The following is a 20,878-nucleotide window of genomic DNA, read 5'->3' on the forward strand; positions in this document are numbered from 1 at the left end:
CTGACAACACTCACTCTCTCTCTCTCTCTCTCTCTCTCTCTCTCTCTCTCTTTTTCAGTATTGCACATTCCAGAATTATTCTATGGCGGTGAAGGAGGAGGAGAAGGAGCAGTTTCTGTTTCACATTAATTTTATGTCTATTATATTTTTCAAAATGCTGGGAAAGTGATCATAGATTTTTATGGCTCAGTACCACACACCTTTTCATGCCGTATTAAGGCTGAATGATGGATTGGGCAAACCTAGTATTATATTTTTGGATATTATTATTGTTTTTTTGTAACTACGACTGATTGTTGACAGGAAATTTCATAAGAGACTAGATGTACTGCAGGCCCACCCCTATTTACTTATAACACTTATTATGGTGCCCATGAATTGTGATTTACATAGCTCCATTTGCAATGAAGTGTGCATGGAATTGTGCTTGTCTGCAACACTTTTCATAGTAGCCACAAAACTTGCCCACTGAGGAAACGAAAAGTCTCATGTTTTTAGAGCAATAGTTTCTGCTAAACAGATCTAAATTAATTTTGTGCTGTCAAAGAAACATGTGAGGCCTGTTAGATTAGTGAAATAACACAAATCTATTGTGGGAAATTTCATTTATTGATCCTTAAACATACATTTATTTTAAAAAAATGCATTATTTCTATATTATCAAAACAGTTCTTTTTCAATCATGACACAATTTGAAAACTGCTCAATAACAACTTATTGATAAATAATAAATATCTTTTAATCTTCCGTGTATTCAAATGGCTCGGGAGGTTCTGGCTCCTTGTCTTCATCTGATTTTGGACCAAATGCTGTAAAAGGATTTTAATAAATGGTTTAGATATACAATTTAACAAAAATTGGTCTATCTTACATTATACATCCTAATATTACATAGGTAACACCTCATGGTACCAACAACAGCAGTAGCAGGGTACAATTGTGATAAACGTTGTACTGATACAAAACAGTATATATGATAAATGTCAATGTCTTGTAGGTTACTTTATGTGCTTCCATCACTCACTCATCTCAAAAAGGTCATGAGTCACAAATATAAAACTTTACAGTAAGAGGCAAAAACTTCCTACAGCATAAACCATCTGTGTATTTGTTATTGTTTCTGTGTCAATGGTTATAGAGTCTTCAAGGATTAGGTAGCACCGTTTATTTTTGTTTTGTAATTTAAAGTTTATCATAAAAGAAAATTTAAAAATTTCTAACTCCTGACTTTTTTTGCAATCGACAACTATTCACTACAATAAATGGAAGCTAGACTTTGAGAACATGTTGATTTTGTAACAAAATCAGTAAATGATGAACTGCAGGGAGACTATTACTATGTTATTCATGTTTTGAGATGTAGCAGTGCTTCTTGTAACAATGCTGAAGCAAAACACAACAGAACATGTCGATCTTCGTCGTCCGTCGTCGTCTGTCGTCGTCGTTGTTTGTTCCTCTTGCTATTGGCCATACTTGCAATAGTTCATAGAATTCCATATACTTCTCACTTTCAATATAAGTAGCTTTTAAATTATTCGATTCATTTGATTTATTTATTTATTTATTTATTTATTTTACATAGACTGGGCACTCATTTTTGAGGATATGATAACTCACTAGGAAGTACAGGATCCTTAGTGAAGCTGTAAAGAACCTGAAATATCTCTCTGACAGCACCATCAATGAACTGCTCTGTTTTCACTCGCCCAGGATAATATGCATCATACTTGAGTCAGAGGGAGCGAGACTATTTAAAATAGACAGGTCACCAATTTATTGGTAACTGTTTCCACTGGTTCTTAAATCTCCCAATTGATACAAGTGTTAAACAAAAGTAAAACATGTTGTTATTCCTATTCTAACCAACACATCCACTGGACAACTGTGCAGCTCATTCATATCTTTTGGGGTATAACTCTCAATATAATGGTTTAGAAATGGGTAAACTTCATTTCCACCTTTCTTGGCTTAGCCTTCATCGTACCTGTTAAACTATGACTGCTTACTTTTTGTGTTACCATGTATGTCAAAAACATTGAGCTACAGCTTTTTCAAATAAAAGATATCCTGAACAGAAATACTTGGTAATGGTAAATTTTGCATACAGTCAAATTTCAGCCCGCACACATTATTTTTCTTTTCACTGCATCTACTGTAAAAATGTTAGGACCCTCTATAGTGAAACACAAACCAGGTTGTTACAGTTTGTCAAACTTAACAAGAAAAAAAAAAACACACATGAAAGCAGCAAAGACCACAAATGTCCTTTTTTTCCACTCAGTTAAACACACTTACATATATCCACTGCGAAAAGGGCACAAGTCAATACTTGTGATCTTTCCACACGGAATGTACATAACTTGCTTTGTAAAAAAGCTGACTCATGACCTTTCTGCAGTGACCAATTCATTTGTGAGTTGGGCAACTCTTCTAAGTTAATGCCGCCATTACACTTACTGGCTGCACCCTATACTCCTTACCTTCATTTTTACATCGTCATTTTCATTATTTCTATTGTTTGACAGTTAATAATAATAATAATAATAATAATAATAATAATAATGAGAAGAAGAAGAAGTCATCCTCATCCTCATCCTCATCATCATCATCATCATCATCATCATCATCATCATTATTATTATTATTATTATTTTTTCTTTCTTTCTTTTCTCAGACGTTATGTCTGGTCAAAAATGGAAAGTGACGCGGACCTTGATCAAGCGTGACTTGCTTTTAACTGTACGGTATATGATATATTGCATTTAGGAACTTTCGGGTGATTGAACATGTATCAATAATTACGGATTTCTGTAGTTGTATATATACGTTTGGATGTAGCTGTATTGCATTGATGTACTGGTGGATATTGTGTGGAACGACTCCTGTAGTTGATAGTATAATTGCTATAATGTCAACTTTATCCTGATGCCACATGTCCTTGACTTCCTCAGCCAGTTGGATGTATTTTTCAATTTTTTCTCCTGTTTTCTTTTGTATATTTGTTGTATTGGGTATGGATATTTCGATTAGTTGTGTTAATTTCTTTTTTTTATTGGTGAGTGTGATGTCAGGTTTGTTATGTGGTGTTGTTTTATCTGTTATAATGGTTCTGTTCCAGTATAATTTGTATTCATCATTCTCCAGTACATTTTGTGGTGCATACTTGTATGTGGGAACGTGTTGTTTTATAAGTTTATGTTGTAAGGCAAGCTGTTGATGTATTATTTTTGCTACATTGTCATGTCTTCTGGGGTATTCTGTATTTGCTAGTATTGTACATCAGCTTGTGATGTGATCTACCGTTTCTATTTGTTGATTGCAAAGTCTGCATTTATCTGTATTGGGATCTTTAATAATATGCTTGCTGTAATATCTGGTGTTTATTGTTTGATCCTGTATTGCAATCATGAATCCTTCCATCTCACTGTATATATTGCCTTTTCTTAGCCATGTGTTGGATGCGTCTTGATCGATGTGTGGCTGTGTTAGATGATACGGGTGCTTGCCATGTAGTGTTTTCTTTTTCCAATTTACTTTCTTCTTATCTGTTGATGTTATGTGATCTAGAGGGTTGTAGAAGTGGTTATGAAATTGCAGTGGTGTAGCCGATGTATTTATATGAGTGACTGCTTTGTGTATTTTGCTAGTTTCTGCTCGTTCTAGAAAGAATTTTCTTAAATTGTCTACCTGTCCATAATGTAGGTTTTTTATGTCGATAAATCCCCTTCCTCCTTCCTTTCTGCTTAATGTGAATCTTTCAGTTGCTGAATGTATGTGATGTATTCTATATTTGTGACATTGTGATCGTGTAACTGTATTGAGTGCTTCTAGGTCTGTGTCACTCCATTTCACTACTCCAAATGAGTAGGTCAATATTGGTATAGCATAAGTATTTATAGCTTTTGTCTTGTTTCTTGCTGTCAATTCTGTTTTCAGTACTTTTGTTAGTCTTTGTCTATATTTTTCTTTTAGTTCTTCTTTAATATTTGTATTATCTGTTCTTATTTTTTGTCTGTATCCTAGATATTTATAGGCATCTGTTTTTTCCATCGCTTCTATGCAGTCGCTGTGGTTATCCAATATGTAATCTTCCTGTTTAGTGTGTTTTCCCTTGACTACGCTATTTTTCTTACATTTGTCTGTTCCAAAAGCCATATTTATATCATTGCTGAATACTTCTGTTATCTTTAGTAATTGGTTGAGTTGTTGATTTGTTGCTGCCAGTAGTTTTAGATCATCCATGTATAGAAAATGTGTGATTTTGTGTGGGTATGTTCCAGTAATATTGTATCCATAATTTGTATTATTTAGCATGTTGGATAGTGGGTTCAGAGCAAGGCAGAACCAGAAAGGACTTAATGAGTCTCCTTGGTATATTCCATGCTTAATCTATATTGGCTGTGATGTGATATTATTTGAATTTGTTTGGATATTAAGTGTGGTTTTCCAATTTTTCATTACTATGTTTAGGAACTGTATCAATTTAGGATCTACTTTGTATATTTCCAATATTTGTAGTAACCATGAGTGGGGTACACTATCAAAAGCTTTTTGGTAATCAATGTATGCGTAGTGTAGCAACCTTTGCTTAGTTTTAGCTTGATATGTCACCTCTGCATCTATTATCAGTTGCTCTTTACATCCTCGTGCTCCTTTGCAACAGCCTTTTTGTTCTTCATTTATAATTTTGTTCTGTGTTGTATGTGTCATTAATTTCTGTGTAATGACTGAAGTTAATATTTTGTATATTGTTGGTAGGCATGTTATGGGGCGATATTTAGCTGGGTTTGCTGTGTCTGCTTGATCTTTAGGTTTCAGATAAGTTATTCCATGTGTAAGTGTATCAGGGAATGTGTATGGGTCTGCAATGTAACTGTTAAATAATTTATAATAGAAGGAGACATTCCACGTGGGAAAAAATATATCTAAAAACAAAGATGGTGTGACTTACCAAACGAAAGCGCTGGCACGTCGATAGACACAAACAAATACAAACATACACACAAAATTCTAGCTTTCGCAACCAATGGTTGCCTCGTCAGGAAAGAGAGAAGGAGAGGGAAAGACGAAAGGATTTGGGTTTTAAGGGAGAGGGTAAGGAGTCATTCCAATCCCGGGAGCGGAAAGACTTACCTTAGGGGGAAAAAAGGATGGGTACACACACACACACACACACACACACACACACACACACACACACACACTCTCCCTTAAAACCCAAATCCTTTCGTCTTTCCCTCTCCTTCCCTCTTTCCTGACGAGGCAACCATTGGTTGCGAAAGCTAGAATTTTGTGTGTATGTTTGTGTTTGTTTGTGCGTCTATCAACGTGCCAGCGCTTTCGTTTGTTAAATAATTTAGTTAGATGTGAATGTGTTGAGGTGAATTCTTTAGCCAGAAATTTGCTATTCTATCTTTTCCAGGAGCTTTCCAATTGTGAGTAGAATTAATTGCTTGGGTGACTTCATGCTGCAAAATTATCACTTCAGGCATTTGGAGTATCATCTTGTATGTATCTGTTTCTGCTTGTATCCACCGTGCATGCCTGTTATGTTGTACTGGGTTTGACCATATGTTGCTCCAGAAGTGTTCCATGTCTGTTATGTTTGGTGGATTGTCTATTTTAATGTGTGTGTTATCTATTGTCTGGTAAAATTTCTTTTGGTTTGTGTTGAATGTTTGGTTTTGTTTCCTTCTATTGTCACTTTTTTTGTATCTTCTAAGTAGTTTGGCCAATGCTTGTAATTTCTGCTTCTTTTCATCTAATTGCTCTTTATTTATTATTTTATTATTATTATTATTATTATTATTATTATTATTATTATTATTAATAATAATAATAATATTCAGTAGCTGTATTTTATCTTCCAGTTCTCAATAGCCCTTTATTTTCACTATATGGTCCCTATACATGGTCCTGCATTCACACACATAAACTTTGCTCATTCACTCCACACAACTCTCACCAGTTTATTATTTCTGACCTCCATGGTTGCAACTGGTTTACTACAATTTCTTTCAGATCTCTGACATTTGCTAAATCACCCCTAAAACACACATTTTCCCCCCGTTTACTGCCATGAGACTCACCTGCTACAGGTTCCACGAGCTCTTCCTCAGCGCCAGGCCGCAGCTGGCGCACCATGATGATGCCTCCGATGGTCAGGTCCTTCAGTGGAGTGTACGAACACCCTTCTGGCAATTGCAGAACTTTCAGCTGTGGTTTCATAACACGAGCTGGATTGCTTAACATTTCAAATGATGGCTCAGCTTCTTTTTTTTCTTCATCCTTGCCACCTTTCTTCTTTTCATCTTTTTTATCATCCTTCTTCTCATCCTTTTTATCCTTTGTGTCCTCCTTCTTATCCTTTGTTTCATCCTTGTCCTCCTCCTGTGCATAAAATGTTACTTGTTATGTGACAGTTTCAAAACTGTGCAATTTATTATTCCAAGTGTTTTAGAGAGAGAGGGAGAGAGAGAGAGAGAGAGAGAGAGAGAGAGAGAGAGAGAGAGAGAGAGAGAGATTTAATATATACCTACAATACATCAGCAACAAATATTACAAATAATAATATGTGTACTCCAACACATTGTACACCTCATCAGCATTATGTCACATTCTAATTATTGTTGATATTTTCTTTACATTACATAAAAGTGCTCTATGTTCACAATCTGAAACCAAGAAAGAAAGGATGCACAGTTTACCATCTCATCAACACTGAGGTCATTGGAGACAGATCAAAAATTCTGATTTTTACAAAAGGGTGGGTAATGAAACCAGCTGTGCCCTTTTCAAAACAAGCCACCCCAGCTTTTACCTAGAACAATTTGGGAAAACCACAGAAAATATAAATCAAGATGGCCAGATGGGGATTTAAACTGCCATCCTCCCAAATGTGAGTCCTGTGAGCTAACCTTTCTATTCTGGTCTTAAACTGTTATTAATTAGAAATTAAGTACAGTTCGGTAGAAAACTGCTGTGCACTGCAGTGTTCTTGTTCAATAAAGCTACTTACACCATATGTAAGTCTACTGTTTGAACTCAGACAAACTGCTTATGCAGTATAATAGTAAGGTAAGATTACAATCAAATTATCATCACTCCAATCTTCAATACATTTCAAGTGAGTTTAACCCTTTAACTGCTCTGGCCGTGTTAACGCACGCGCCTTTGCACCTGCCCCTGTGTGCTCTGAACATGTTTACCCGCACCAACTGTCTTCTACCTGGTACTCTGAACGTGTCTACGCATAGAAGGACTGGTGGTGCGCGTAAACATGTTCAGAACACACAGGGACACGTACAAAGGTTCCCGATAACTGATGAATCATCCTCACAGTCTTGGTTTTATATGTTCTAATTATTTCTGTAGCAAAAACCATCATTGTACCACAGGCTTCATTTTAAGTTCCATAACTTCCATTTACTTGTTACCAGACCGACATCTTTATATGTATCCATTTCATTCAAATATTTTTGAGGTTAAATTAAAAATGTGGCTCTGAGGATACTGAAACTTCCTAAAAGATTAAAAATGTGCCGGACAGAGTGTCTAACCTGAGACCTCTGCATTTTGTGGGCAAATGCTTTATCGACAGTGGCAAGTGCTCTATCGACAGCTGTTCAGGCACGACTCACAACCCACCAACATTTCTATAATTCCACACCCACTATAATTAAACAGCATATTTGAGGGATCGTCACCAGTTATCACTTCAGAAAAATCAAACTGTGATCATGATACATGCTGACTGTGTCAATCCTCCTCTACACATTCACCATTCAAAGCGACATTTTTCCCACCGATGAATGACTTGATGGCAGATTATGCTAGGTGTCTGAGATGACCCTTTTTGGCATCGAAATTGGTAGCATATTTTTAATACATGACATTGGATTACAATACAGCTGTTGGTTTTAATTATCATTATTCAAATAATTTCTGAGTAGTTTGGTATCAGGGACCCATTGAATACAGCATTCCATCAAAGAGTAATCACATATCATGTGACGGCATATCCTCATTTATCATGGTACCTGTACTGCAAAACAGTGCAAATGTGGACAATATGTGCTTTTTTTTCCTTGTTTGGAAAGAAACTTGTTTCAGTCACTTACAGTGCTTGTTGCTGGCAAGGGTAATGCCGTTTTCACTCTGATACAGAGCAAGGTGGAATCTTTCTCTCTGCTCTTATTACACATGCACTAATAATAATTCTTTTTCCCCTGGAATTAGTTATTTACAGGGTGGTCCAAACGTCTGGAAACACCCTTATAAAATCCAAATGGAGTAACAAACAAGAAAACAGAGTCCCTACACATGAGGAACAGCCACCAACGTGGCGGCCATCTTGAAAGCCGCCATCTTTGATTCAACTCCAAAATTTCAAATGTGAATGTGGTCATGAGACATATCAAACAGATAGAGAATTTCACCAGAAAAACAATGCCGTTGTTATTTTAAACATAGCTTCATTCATTCTCGGATTATAGCCCATTACTTGCGGCAGCAGAGGGGCGTTCGGCAGCGTGAGTATTATGAACTGAGAAGTCATAAAATGGAGTCTGAAGTGGTGCAAAGTGACTATCCCATGCCTGATATGTTACATGTGTTTAACTGTTAGATATCATTTTCTCATGCTATCGTTTTTATCATTGTTTCTTTATTTATAGGTTACAAAATGTCCTTAACACATGAAGAATGCATTGAAATCATTTTGATATCAGGAGAAAGACCACACGGGTCATTGCTGAGGATTTCAACAGTCTTCACCCAACCAGACAGCCCATCACTCACTGCACAGTTGCCAAGTTTTTGGCCAAATTCTGAGCAACAGGTTCTGTCGCAGATAAACCTTAGGCTGGAAGTCCAAAATCCGCCACCGATGAAGCAACAACAGTGAGCGTGTTAGCATGATGTAGCAAGAGTCCGCAACTGAGTACTCGTCGCCTGTCACAAGAATGTGGGGTTAGCCGTACCTCCATACTGCGAATTTTATCGCAGCACAAATGGCACCTGTACGAAATTCAGCTGCTGCAACAAATATGTAGAAGCCACAGAGCACTAAACCGGAGTTACACACAGTCCATTATACTTAACAGTTTGCCGTCCGATGACACCAGAGTGGTGTCGTGCACGAAACAGCAGTCAACAACCGGCGACACCACAGTGGTGTCGTGAGCATAGTATCGCGCAGTGGCCGGTGACAGCACTTCAGTATCTTTCTCATTCTGTTGGTGTTTTATTTAGGCAACAATAAGTTACACACGTGAACAAGTTCTTTGTTTTTATAAGTACTTGTGCACTTTCATCATGGCAGACAAAAGAGATTATATGATTATTTACGATGAAAGCGCAAACTGATTTGGATGAATCAGGCGAAGAAGACAGTGCACAGTGGTCAGACTTTGATTTACCAAGGACCAATAATAAATTTGAAAGATCTCCTGGTCCACACATATTTCCCCAAAATACACAGAGCATGAGGATATCGTAGAATTATATATTGGGAACAATTTATTTGAATATATTAGCAATGGAACCAACAAGTACTACAGTCAAAATTGCAATAGAAGAAAGTGGATAACAAAATGCCAAATTTGTCGACATTATGGGACCCGAACTTAGAAAATGGTCTGAGCTTGCTATCCTTACGGGAATAGTAAAATGATTACTGGTCAACGGATCCGCTGATAGACACACCGATATTTTGCAAAATGATGTCCCGCAACAAATTCAGACAAATATTATCATTTTTACATTTTTCTGACAATAACAATAAACCAGATAATGCTGACGGCATTTCAAAGTGCAATTCATAACTGATTATTTTTCCAAAAATTTTAAAGAAACGTTTCATCTAAGTCAAAACACCTCATTTGATGAAGGAATGATGGCGTGGACAGTTAAATTTTAAAGTTTACAATCCATCGAAAATTACAAAATAGGGCATACTCATCGGATGCTGTGTGATTCGAGTATGGGATACATTTCCTCATTCAAGATATATTCCGGTGCTGAACAACTTTTAGAAAAACAATGATGGAACTACTGACACATTCTTATGGAAAGTGGCATCACCTCTACAGAGGTAATTATTATAACAGTGTAGAACTTGCAGAGAAGTTACTTGAAAAGAAAATTCGAGTTTGTGGAACGATACGGCAAAATAGAGGATTTCCAGAAAAATTAAAGCATGCAAAAGTCAATGTGTTTGAAGCTTGTCATCAACAGAAAGGAGAAGAGCGGCCGGCGCCAAGCCAAGTAATCCGAATTAGTGTTGCTGGCACCAAGCGAATAAATTTCTACAAGAAGTGCAGATGGAAAAGTGTTAAGATTGATGACATTCAACATGGCTAAAGGATTGTTGTGACGAAGTTCTCCACACCCAAAAGAGACAAACTTTTTAAGGCAGCCCAAAAATGGCACTGTCTACAGTCAAGTGAGAAGAGCATGGAAAATCAAAAATAGAGATTGTAGCCACTGTGATAGCTAAGTGTTTGCACATATCTTTCCTGGAACTTGTTGCTGCAGGCAGTATAGAAGAAAGGATGTCAAGCTCTCCACTTGCCAACATTCACTACACATGAAATAACATTCATTTTCTTACCACTTCAGAAACAAACAGCAAAGCGAGCTTTCGATAACTCCCTATTACATCACAATCCGGAGAAGACTGCCCGACCAGCGCCATTCCGGTACTTTAGACTCAACATTGATGACTACTGATGTATGTCAAATGCTTGAGCAACCATTTACACTAATGCGGTGAGAAAATCAAGAGAATGTTGCCATTATGTGACTAGGTGTAGCAGATATTGATGGTCTAGAAATGTGCGCCACCTTGAGGGAGAAGGACGTCGGGATGCGAGCAGCAGGGGCGGCGCTACTGACCACTTCCATCTTTTCAGCGGCGGACGTAGTGGCAGCAGCAGTAGCAGCAGTCTCACGATGCCGGCGACGTGCTCTGGCTGCAATGCTCAGTACGGCTGTTGTCACCTTCTCACGCTCTTCACGCTTCTTCTCTTCCAGTGGGGGCGGATACGCGAACAGTGATGGCCGAGCATTCGAGCGGAATTCCATCTTGGGCATCTGGGGAGAGAGAGACAGAGTCACAGTCAGACAGTAGAACAGGTAGCAGCAGCTACGGTGTTTGCAACATCGGCGCTGGTGATCTCACCTTGAGCTGAGCGTTGAGTGCAATGAGGCAGGTGGGCGAGAAGGCAAGTGCAAGGCAGTGTGCCAGTGGAAACCAGTACCAGTATTGTGTGAACACCAGCACACCCACCACAGCCAGCATGTTTGTGTGGCCCGTGCGTGACTGCAGAGACACCGTCACATTGCGCCCACCTGTGAAAGCCGAGTACCTAAGTCCACCGACAATTGCCTCACTCAACAATAAAAAACCATTAACATACATGTGCACAACAAGCCAGGAGCAACGAATAGTTAGTGAAGACTACTGGGTAAATAACGTAAAACGGCCTCGGAGGCCTATGTCAGATGTCACAGCATTACAAAATGGTAACGGTAAGCTCTAATTTGTATGAAACAAAATACATTAATCTTGTGTTTTACACCTGGCAAACAAGTTTTACCAGCCACCTAAAATGTAGCGACAATTTTTAGCAAGCATTGTGTATTCAATACAAGGAATTCCTGCCAAATAGTGGTGCAAAATAGTTCTAGGAGCCTTTCATGTATCTAAAGACAGCTCAGCTCACCTCTAGTGGCTCACTAACAACCTTTGAAACCTCATTTCGGAGTTAACAAACACCCCATAATCATATCAATCCAAGAAGGTTATATCTGTCCACACTCTCTCCAGACACAGAAATAGTTGAAAAGTCTGCATTTTGCTCTTAATGTGCTACCCATCGAAGCATCCCTCTGATGCAAATGATTGTAGAAAATGGAAGTGAGTTAGCCAAGATCTGCATAACTGCCTCAGAAAAAATATTAACAGGAAAATGCTACAAACCTTTTGAGTTATCAAACACGCAAAATAATACTGTTATATAATGACAAAATATTTTGTCACCAATAAATACATTAAATTTTAACACTGTAAAATATGAAAATACTTACCAGCATCGATTATTCCTTGGGCAAGAATAGCACCAAATTTCGCCATGACATCTTCATGCTTGTCGACAATGACCTTAGCATATAGTGCGCGAAAGTCTTTGACCTGAAACGACAAAAAAGTAGTTGATGTTGGAATATCAATAATATAAGGGAAAAATAGATTCCTACTCACTGTAAAGATGACACATTGAGTTGAAGACAGGTACCTACACATTAGCTTTTGGCCAAAGCTTTCATAAGAAAAGGGTACATACACATTCATTCAAACTAGCAAGCACATCTCGTGCATACATGACCAACTCCAGCACCTCCGACTGGAATGCAACTGTCTTGTAGAACAGCAGCAGCAACCTGGAGAGGGTGGTGAAGGAGAAGGGGAGGTGGAAGGGATAGCAGGGTATAGGTGAGGGGAAAGAAGAGCACTTTCTGGCAGAGCATGCAGGAACTAGACTGTCAATAGGCACAGCATCAGGAGGCTGAGAGACAGGGAAGCAGAAGGGGGAGCAAATAAAGGAGAGGAGCAGGAAAGGATAATTAAGATGGGTAGATGCACTGGCACACAAAGAAGGTGAGGGGAGAAGAATATGGAGAAGGTGATAGGACACATGGGCTGCAAACTGTTGGGTGGAGTGAGTGGAGACAGTAGGTTACTGTAGATCAAGGCCAAGATAATTCCAGGAGAGGAGAATGTGTTGTAAGGGTAAGTCCCATTTGTGCAGTTCAAAAAAGCATAATTTTTTGAAGTAATATATCCTCTTCTGCTTGTTCCCATTGTAAATGGAAAAGATGAATGTTGCATTTTATTCATGATGGTACTGTGTGGGACTCTTAACTCTGGCCGTGACTGCCTCAGTCTTAGCATAGAGCTTCTGAAGCACAAAGGTACTTTCCTCGGTGTACACTACTTGCATACCTACAACAAATGTCAGCCAAAGTGCACAATGCTGGAAAAATGGCAAACAACTCAGCTAACTCCCCATTTCTTTTCTTAAAAAAGTCCCTGTTCAAAAAAATGGCATGTAATTCATTGTATGAAAACTATAAAGGGAACAGCCACTGAATGGAGCACATAAAGTATCTGTGAACAATATTATGAGGAGGACACTTGCTACTCACCATATAGCAGAGATGCTGAGTGACAACAAAAAGACTTTCACACTTAAAACTTTCCCACACACACACACACACACACACACACACACACACACACACACACACTCACACACTCACTCACGTAAATGCTACTCACACACATAACTGCAGTCTCAGGCAACTGAAATCACACTGCAAGCAGCAGCAGCACCAGTGCACGATAGGAGTGGCGACTGGGTGGGGGTAGGAGGAGGCTTGATGGGGAGGGGGATGGATGGTATGGTGGGGTGAAGTGCTGTAGGTTAGGCGGAGGGCAGGGGAGAGGAGGACAGGAAGTAGCGGTAAAGAAGAGAAATAGAGAGAAACAAATAAAAAGACTGGGTGTGGTGATGGAATGACGGCTGTGTAATGCTGGAATTAGAGCAGAGAAGGGTCTGGATGGGCAAGGACAGCAACTAATGAAGGTTGAGGGCAGGAGGGTTATGGGAACATAGGATGTATTGCAGGGAAAGTTCCCACCTGCACAATTCAAAAAACCTGGTGTTGGTGGGAAGGATCCATATGGCACAAACTGTGAAGCAGACATTGCAATGAAGGATATAATCTTTGGCAGTGTGTTCAGCAACAGGGTGATCCACTTGTTTCTTGGCCACAGTTTGTCAATGACCATTCATGCAGACAGACAGCTTGTTGGTTGTCATGCCTACATAGAATGCAGCACAGCTGTTGCAGCTTAGCTTGTAGACCACATGACTGGTTTCACAGGTAGCCCTGCCTTTGATGGGATAGGTGATGTTAGTTACCAGACTGGAGTAGGTGGTGGTAGGAGGATGTATGGGATAGGTCTTGCATCTCGGTCTATTACAGGGGTACGAGCCATGAGGTATGTGATTGGGAGCAGGGGTTGTGTAAAGATGGACAAGTATACTGTGTAGGTTTGGTGGACAGCGGAATACCACTGTAGGAGGTGTGGGAAGTATAGTGGGCAGGACATTTCTCATTTCAGGGCATGATGAGAGGTAATTGAAACACTGGCAGAGAATGTAATTCAGTTGCTCCAGTCATGGGTGGTACCGAGTTATGAGGGGAACGCTCTTCTGTGGCTGAACGATGGGACTTTGGGAAGTGATGGAAGACTGAAAAGATAAGGCACGGGAGATTTGTTTTTGTACAAGTTTGGGAGGACAAATACAGTCAATGAAGACTTCAGTGAGACCCTCAGCATATTTCGAAAGTGACTGCTCATCATTGCAGATGTGACGCCCATGGGTGGCTAAGCTGCACAGAAGGAACTCTTAGTGTGGAATGGGCAGCAGTTGTCGAACTGGAGGTATTGCCGGTGGTATGTAGGTTTGATATGGATGGAGCCATCTTCAAGGTGGAGGTCAACATCTAGGAAGGTGGCTTATTAGGTTGAGTAGGACCACATGAAGCAAATGGGGGAGAAGTTGCTGAGGTTCTGGAGGAATTGATCCAGATAGCAAAGATTTCATCAATGAATCTAAACCATGTGAGGGGTTTAGGATACTGGATTTTTAGGAAGGATTCCTCTAGATGGCCCATGAATAGGTTGGCATAAGATAGCGCCATGCAGGTGCCCATAGCAGCACCCCGGATTTGTTTGTAGGCAATGCCTTCAAAGGAGAAGTAATTGTGGGAGAGGATGTAGTTGGTCATGGCAACAAGGAAGGAGGTTGTTGGTTTGGAATCCGTCGGGCGTTGGGAAAGGTAGTGTTCAATAGCAGTAAGGTCATAGGCATTGAGAATGTCGGTGTATAGGGAGGTGGCATCTTTAGTGACGAGCAGGGCACCATGTGGTAATGGGACAGGAACAGTGGAGAGTCGGTAGGTTCCAGGTAATAGGTTGAAGGTGTTGGTCTACGAGAGCAGAGATTCTCTCAATGGGGGCACAGTAACCAGCCACAATGGGGCATCCAGGGTGGTTAGATTTATGGAATTTAGGAAGATGTAGAAGGCAGAACTGCAGGGAGTGGTACGGGTGAGTAGAGAGATGGACTCTGGGGAGAGATTCTGGAATGGGCCTAAGGATTTGAGTAGTGACTGGAGATCTTGCTGAATTACTGGAAAGTTGTCACTGGCAAGGTTTATAGGTGGAATTATCTGAAAGCTGGCGGAGTCCTTCCGCCAGGTAATCCTTGAGGTTCAGAACAACAGTGGTGGAACCTTTGTCCACAGGTGGCATTAAAAGGTCAGGATCATTCTTTAGATGGTGGACTGCAGCTCTTTCTGCAGACATAAGGTTAGTCTGCATGTTGAGGGATTTGGGGAATGATGGTGAGGCAAGGTTTGAAGTTAAGAAATTCTGTTAAGTCAACTGGGGGTGGTTTGGGGGCAGTGAGGGTGGATCACAGTTGGATGGAGGAGTGCACTGAGTTAGGTTCAAATGGTTCAATATTTTGAGTCTGATTGGTAGGTTTGGTGGTGAACAAGTGTTTCCACTGTAGGGACTGGGAGAAGGAGAAGGTCTTCAACAAGTCCTGTGTGATTGAATTTGGGAGTGGGGCAAAAGGTGAGGCCTTTGAAAAGGACTGATATATCTGTGGGGACTAAGGCTTCTGGAAGAAAGGTTCATGACTGTGTTGTGGGTCTGTTTAGGTTCTCGTTTCTGTACTGTGGTGGGAGGGAGTTTTGGATGGTGGGGTAACTGTAGTAGGTCTGCGAGACAGGGTTTGTCAGCTATGAGGGGGTGTGTGGGAGGTCTGGAGGTGGTTGTACAGGTGGTGGACAGTGCTACTCCAAGGCTGGAGTAGGAAGTGAGCAGGAAGGAGAGCTTTTTGAGGTGGCGTTATGCATGTCCCTCAAGTTCCTGCAGGGCAGGAGTTTCAATGTGTGTTATGGGTTCCGGGAATTTGGGATTGCATAACAGGAGAATCTTACAGATGGAAAGAAGCTACTGCAAGGAGATTTGGGCTTGGTTGATTGGTTTTGCAGGACTGTTTTGGTGAGGGCTAAGGATTGGCAGAATTTGAACAAGTGGAGGTCATTGTGGAACAGGTAGAGGTCATTGTGGAAGGAGAGGTGGCAGCCAGAGATGGGTAATTTGATGGTAAGGCCATTAGGGGAGAATGTTTAATTTATATGCAAGGATCAGACTACTTGTATTTCCAACAAATGATCAAATTAACTTACATAATTATTAAGCAATTTCTTTGGCTAGTTCATACTGGGAAGAATTAGTAAGCTTCACCTCTTCTGCGAATCTTGCAGAGGGCAAAAACTATGGTAGTTGGCATTGTTATATTGGTTGGTAGTGTATCTATAATTTTGGTTTGGAAACAAAGGACAAGTGAAAGTGAAGAAATGTTTATTTCTGCATGTTCTGGATGATTTATTGGTAGCCTTTAACAGTGGCGAACCATATGCTAATGGATGGAGGATCTCTAACTGCAATTACAATTGATCATTTCATCCCGGCGGAGGTTCGAGTCCTCCCTCGGGCATGGGTGTATATGTTTGTCCTTAGGATAATTTAGGTTAAGTAGTGTGTAAGCTTAGGGACTGATGACCTTAGCAGTTAAGTCCCATAAGATTTCACACACCTTTGAACATTTTTTGATAATTTCATTATATTTTCATAAATGAGATCACTGAGGATGGAGGTTTGTAGAATGTAGGGGATTTAATTTGGTGAAAAAATATATGGAAGCATTAATTTTGGCTTCAGGAACTTGCTCTCAGAAATGCTACCACCCTGTGATAGACAGGTGTGCAACAAATAGGGAATGCTCCAGTCGGCTATGGTTCTACCCAAGACAATTTATGTTATAACCAGGAGTGGTCATAGCTGCAACACCAAAGTGCGGCTGTTTGCAAAGAGGCCAACCTTGCTGATGCTATGCTTGCACAACAACTAGTGTAAAGTCAATTTTATTGATTTAAGTATAATCATGTTGAATGAAATTTGTAATTGGGTTGATAATTTTTTGGGAGAGAGGACACAGCATGTTGTCTAGGATGGAGGGTCACTGTCAGAACTAGAAATAACTTCAGGCATGGCACAGGGAAATGAACTGACACTGTTGCTGTCTATTTTGTATATTAATGATCGGGTATACAATACTGGAAATACTGTCTCAAAGAAGCTGCACAAATATCCACTCAGATTTTGATATAACTTCAAAGTGGTGCAAAGATTGGCAACTTATAAAAAATGCAAAAATTGAGTACCCTATGACTACAGTATCAACAAGTCACAACTGGAATCAATCAATTTATACAAATACTGGTATAACAATTTATGGGAGTTTGAAACTGAATGATCACAAATTCAATTTGTAGGTGAAGCAGCAGCAGACTTCAGTTTGTTGCCAAGATACTGAGAAAAAGCGACCGATACCACAAAGGTGACTGTAAACTAAGCACTCATGTGACCCAACCTAGAATACTGCTGGGAGTGTATGCACTACTGAATTTGTCCCGCTACTTCTACTTGGCATGGGTTCCACAAAGACTGGCAGATGTGTCCAGCTTTTGCCCAAATAATGTGAAAGGCTGCAAGCTTTTCAGCAAATTAAATGTGATGGAATTTGTACAATGCTTGTCAAGTGATTCCCTTTTATGCTTGTGAGGATCCACATGTTCCCTTGAACAAGCAGAGATCTACGCACTCCACCTGTGCAGTGCCCTTCTTGCCTGATACACTGAGGTGCGGCAGGTGTCACAAAGATCGCCCATTAATGAGTGTTTATGGTGTAACATCCATCCATCCATCCATCCCATCACAGCATACTGTCAACTTGAGATTCCACTGTCATGTCCTGGAGTGGCTACTAAAACATGTCCATATTTTACAGTAATAGAGAACAGGCAAAGCCCCTGGTGGGATTTTTTTTTTTTTTTGGGGGGGGGGGGGGGGGGGCAGTAGAAGGGGAAATTATATGTCTATGGGGGCAATACTACATAGTGTGGAATAATGAGGACACATTGACTATCTGCTGGGAAGGTAAATGGCAAACAGTATTCAGGAGAAGAGTGGTGCACCTACAATGAAAACCTCAAGGAAGGCACTAGTGCAAACTATTCCAAAATATTGTTTCAGTATTTTAAGTCCTTATGAAGTGGATGTAACTGTGTGCATTCCACAAATTTAGAGATGCACTATTAGCATGATGACATGTAAGTGTAATCTACAACAAAATTAAGAGAGATTCTTTGGGAATAATGGTAATGTTCTTGTGAAACAGTGCCAGATAAGATCAGACTGTTGATACATACCCTATACCAAGCACATCACAGTGGGGAAGTCCCAGTACAATAGCCCTTTTCTTTGTCATTTTTGGACAGGTTCATATCAGTCATTGTGAGAAAGGAAAGTGTGTCTTGCATGAGCTAACAGAAGGTGCCTGAGGTACATTTTTCATCTGGGCACCAGTCCAACTGATAACCAATGACACACAGGTCATCAGGCGACTACATTCCACATTGTAGCTCTACTTCCGTTGCCTGCAATATTTCAACTGCTGATCTATGCAAGATGTGTTAATGCTGTATCATGTGCCCCAGAAAGCCACAGAAGTATTGAACTACTTAGGCAGCATAATGTGCAGTTTACACACTGTACTCACCTTTGGACACGTGTGTTCAGAGTGCTGGATGAGGATCATGGCAGATGCGATGAGCGCACCTTGCCGCACAAAGTTTACCGGGTCATTTGTCATAGGGTCGATCAGTGCTATTGCCTCCTATAATGAAACAGCACAATGACATACACAATTATACACTCTTACAAAAAGAACATTAAAGTAATTGTTTCTGTAGCCAATTCTAAAAATAATCAGATAAAGGAGATGATCTCAAAAGTGGAGAACAGTAAGCATCTTCACTCTTGAACAAGGTATGTACTACAAGAAATATTTTTATTCAAACAATGAGTTGAGCAGCCCACTAAAACATCAAAATATTCAAAAGTAAGTTAGAAGAAAGGCATTTTCTGTTTGCAACGGAACACAGTTTTCACACACCACACTATCTAAAACAGAAGTAATTTCAAATTTTATGTTATGTGTATCATAAAGAAAGTCACCAGCAACCCACTGTTATGAATATTACTTTTAGATTTTTAGGCAAGTCATAAATGGTACATCATATTGCTCTAAATTTTCTGTCACTTCCAATATAGTTTCCATTTGTTTGTACACTTAATACATTTTGTTGAAAATGGCGGCCCATAGCTCCTAATCATTTAAAAAAAAGATCACAGTTTGATTACCAAGAGCTGCTCATTTACAACCAGTTCAAATTTTCAGTTTGTCAACAAGCATCTTAAAACCTTTAATACAACTTGGACATTTTATATAAACCAGTGGTGTCAAATAGCATAAAATCTATACTACGTTACTGCTGTAAAGTACTAAAATACATTAAATTGTTACAAATAATGTATACAAAACAATGTTGGTGTTTATTCTACAATACAGTTGACTCCTGGCATTTTGTGTGGGGGCGCTCTACACTGTGGCCTGTGCATGTAGAATGCCTTCTTTGGTTGACACCTTTTCTCTGAACTTTGCCTTATTTGGTCAATATACTTAGGACACCACAGGTACAATAACTCAGGCACTGCACTATGTCCTATTGCAAAGTTTGTTTTGATTTTGTTCACAAATCTTTCCTTGGCACGTACAGCGGGAAGGGTGACAGCTACGAGACTCATCTCTGATGCCTCAGTGCTATCTTTCAAGTGCGAGAACAAATAGTGTTATTGACACACCCAACAGGGGGTGATGAAATGCTATTTGAAGTATGCACAGTCGTTACCCATCTGGCAGCCCATGCACACATCACCATATGAATGCTCAAGGCTGAGATAGATTTCAGCAGCAGATTTTTCCTTCTTAACACAAAATTCAGTATCACGCAGCTTAAATGGCATCAATAATCACATGAAAGAAGTTAACAATACCAAAATGTTTCAAAGATCAGTTTTCTTTCACTGTCACATTTTCAGTTATGACAAAAGGTTGTTCATGACTAAGTGAAACAGAACCTCAAGCTCCAAGTAGACGAATCACTGACTCTCTGCCTGCAAGCTTAAAGAATATTCACTCTCACTAAGTTTTGCAGGCAAAAACAAGTAAACACTTCTAGCAACTAGATAAGGTTGCATCCTGTGAGAACAAGCAGTGTTATTAACACACCAGACAAGATTCTGATGCAGTGCTATTTGAAGTATGCACAGCCACCAAGAGTTTTTAGTTTTAACATGTTTGTTTTATTCTTAAATAGGGAAGTAGTGTTCCAGTATGCTGATGAAGCTGAACTGTTTATTTCAGCTCCAGAAAAATACAGTGTGGGACCATAGTGCACTTGGTACAATAATACTCTTCTGCGTAATAGCAATTTCACTTACTGGACATTTTTTCTTTATCTGTTGCGCAGTCAGAACATTACAGCCTTTCCCTCCACACAGCATGTAAAACCTCAATACACACATTCGAAATTTGGCTACCAAGTAACTAACAGCCAACTCAAATTCACAAATATAGCAGCACAGCAGAAACAGAATTAACTTTCGCTGCTGCTAGGTGTTCTTTTCACCATCCATGTGGGCTCCATCTATATACAAAGAGAATACATGCAAGAAAGTATGGAGTAGGATAAGACAAAGGCAAGATAACAAAGAAGAGAATGGAGGCACCACGACAATGTTTCCTATAAAACACAGGTCGTTTACAGT

At 39.7% G+C, this 20,878-nt stretch overlaps 1 protein-coding gene across 2 annotated transcripts in view; it reads right to left on the reverse strand.

Annotated features, from left to right (window-relative positions):
* Positions 1-590: 590 nt before the first annotated feature.
* Positions 591-20,878, reverse strand: part of LOC126161354 (26S proteasome non-ATPase regulatory subunit 1) — a 386,202-nt gene continuing 365,914 nt past the window's right edge. Inside the window, exons 13-18 of one of the 2 annotated variants that reach the window (XM_049917122.1) lie at positions 18,768-18,884; positions 12,091-12,193; positions 11,183-11,352; positions 10,897-11,094; positions 6,090-6,390; positions 591-809 (exon numbers count right to left, since the gene is read on the reverse strand). In XM_049917122.1, coding sequence (XP_049773079.1) covers positions 739-809; positions 6,090-6,390; positions 10,897-11,094; positions 11,183-11,352; positions 12,091-12,193; positions 18,768-18,884 — 960 coding nt within the window. In that variant the 3' untranslated portion in view covers positions 591-738. Of the gene's footprint in view, positions 810-6,089; positions 6,391-10,845; positions 11,095-11,182; positions 11,353-12,090; positions 12,194-18,767; positions 18,885-20,878 lie in introns of both variants that reach the window. The other variant, XM_049917121.1, reaches the window with a different exon arrangement.

Source organism: Schistocerca cancellata, chromosome 2 (assembly GCF_023864275.1).
Source record: "Schistocerca cancellata isolate TAMUIC-IGC-003103 chromosome 2, iqSchCanc2.1, whole genome shotgun sequence".
NCBI classification, from domain to species: domain Eukaryota; kingdom Metazoa; phylum Arthropoda; class Insecta; order Orthoptera; family Acrididae; genus Schistocerca; species Schistocerca cancellata.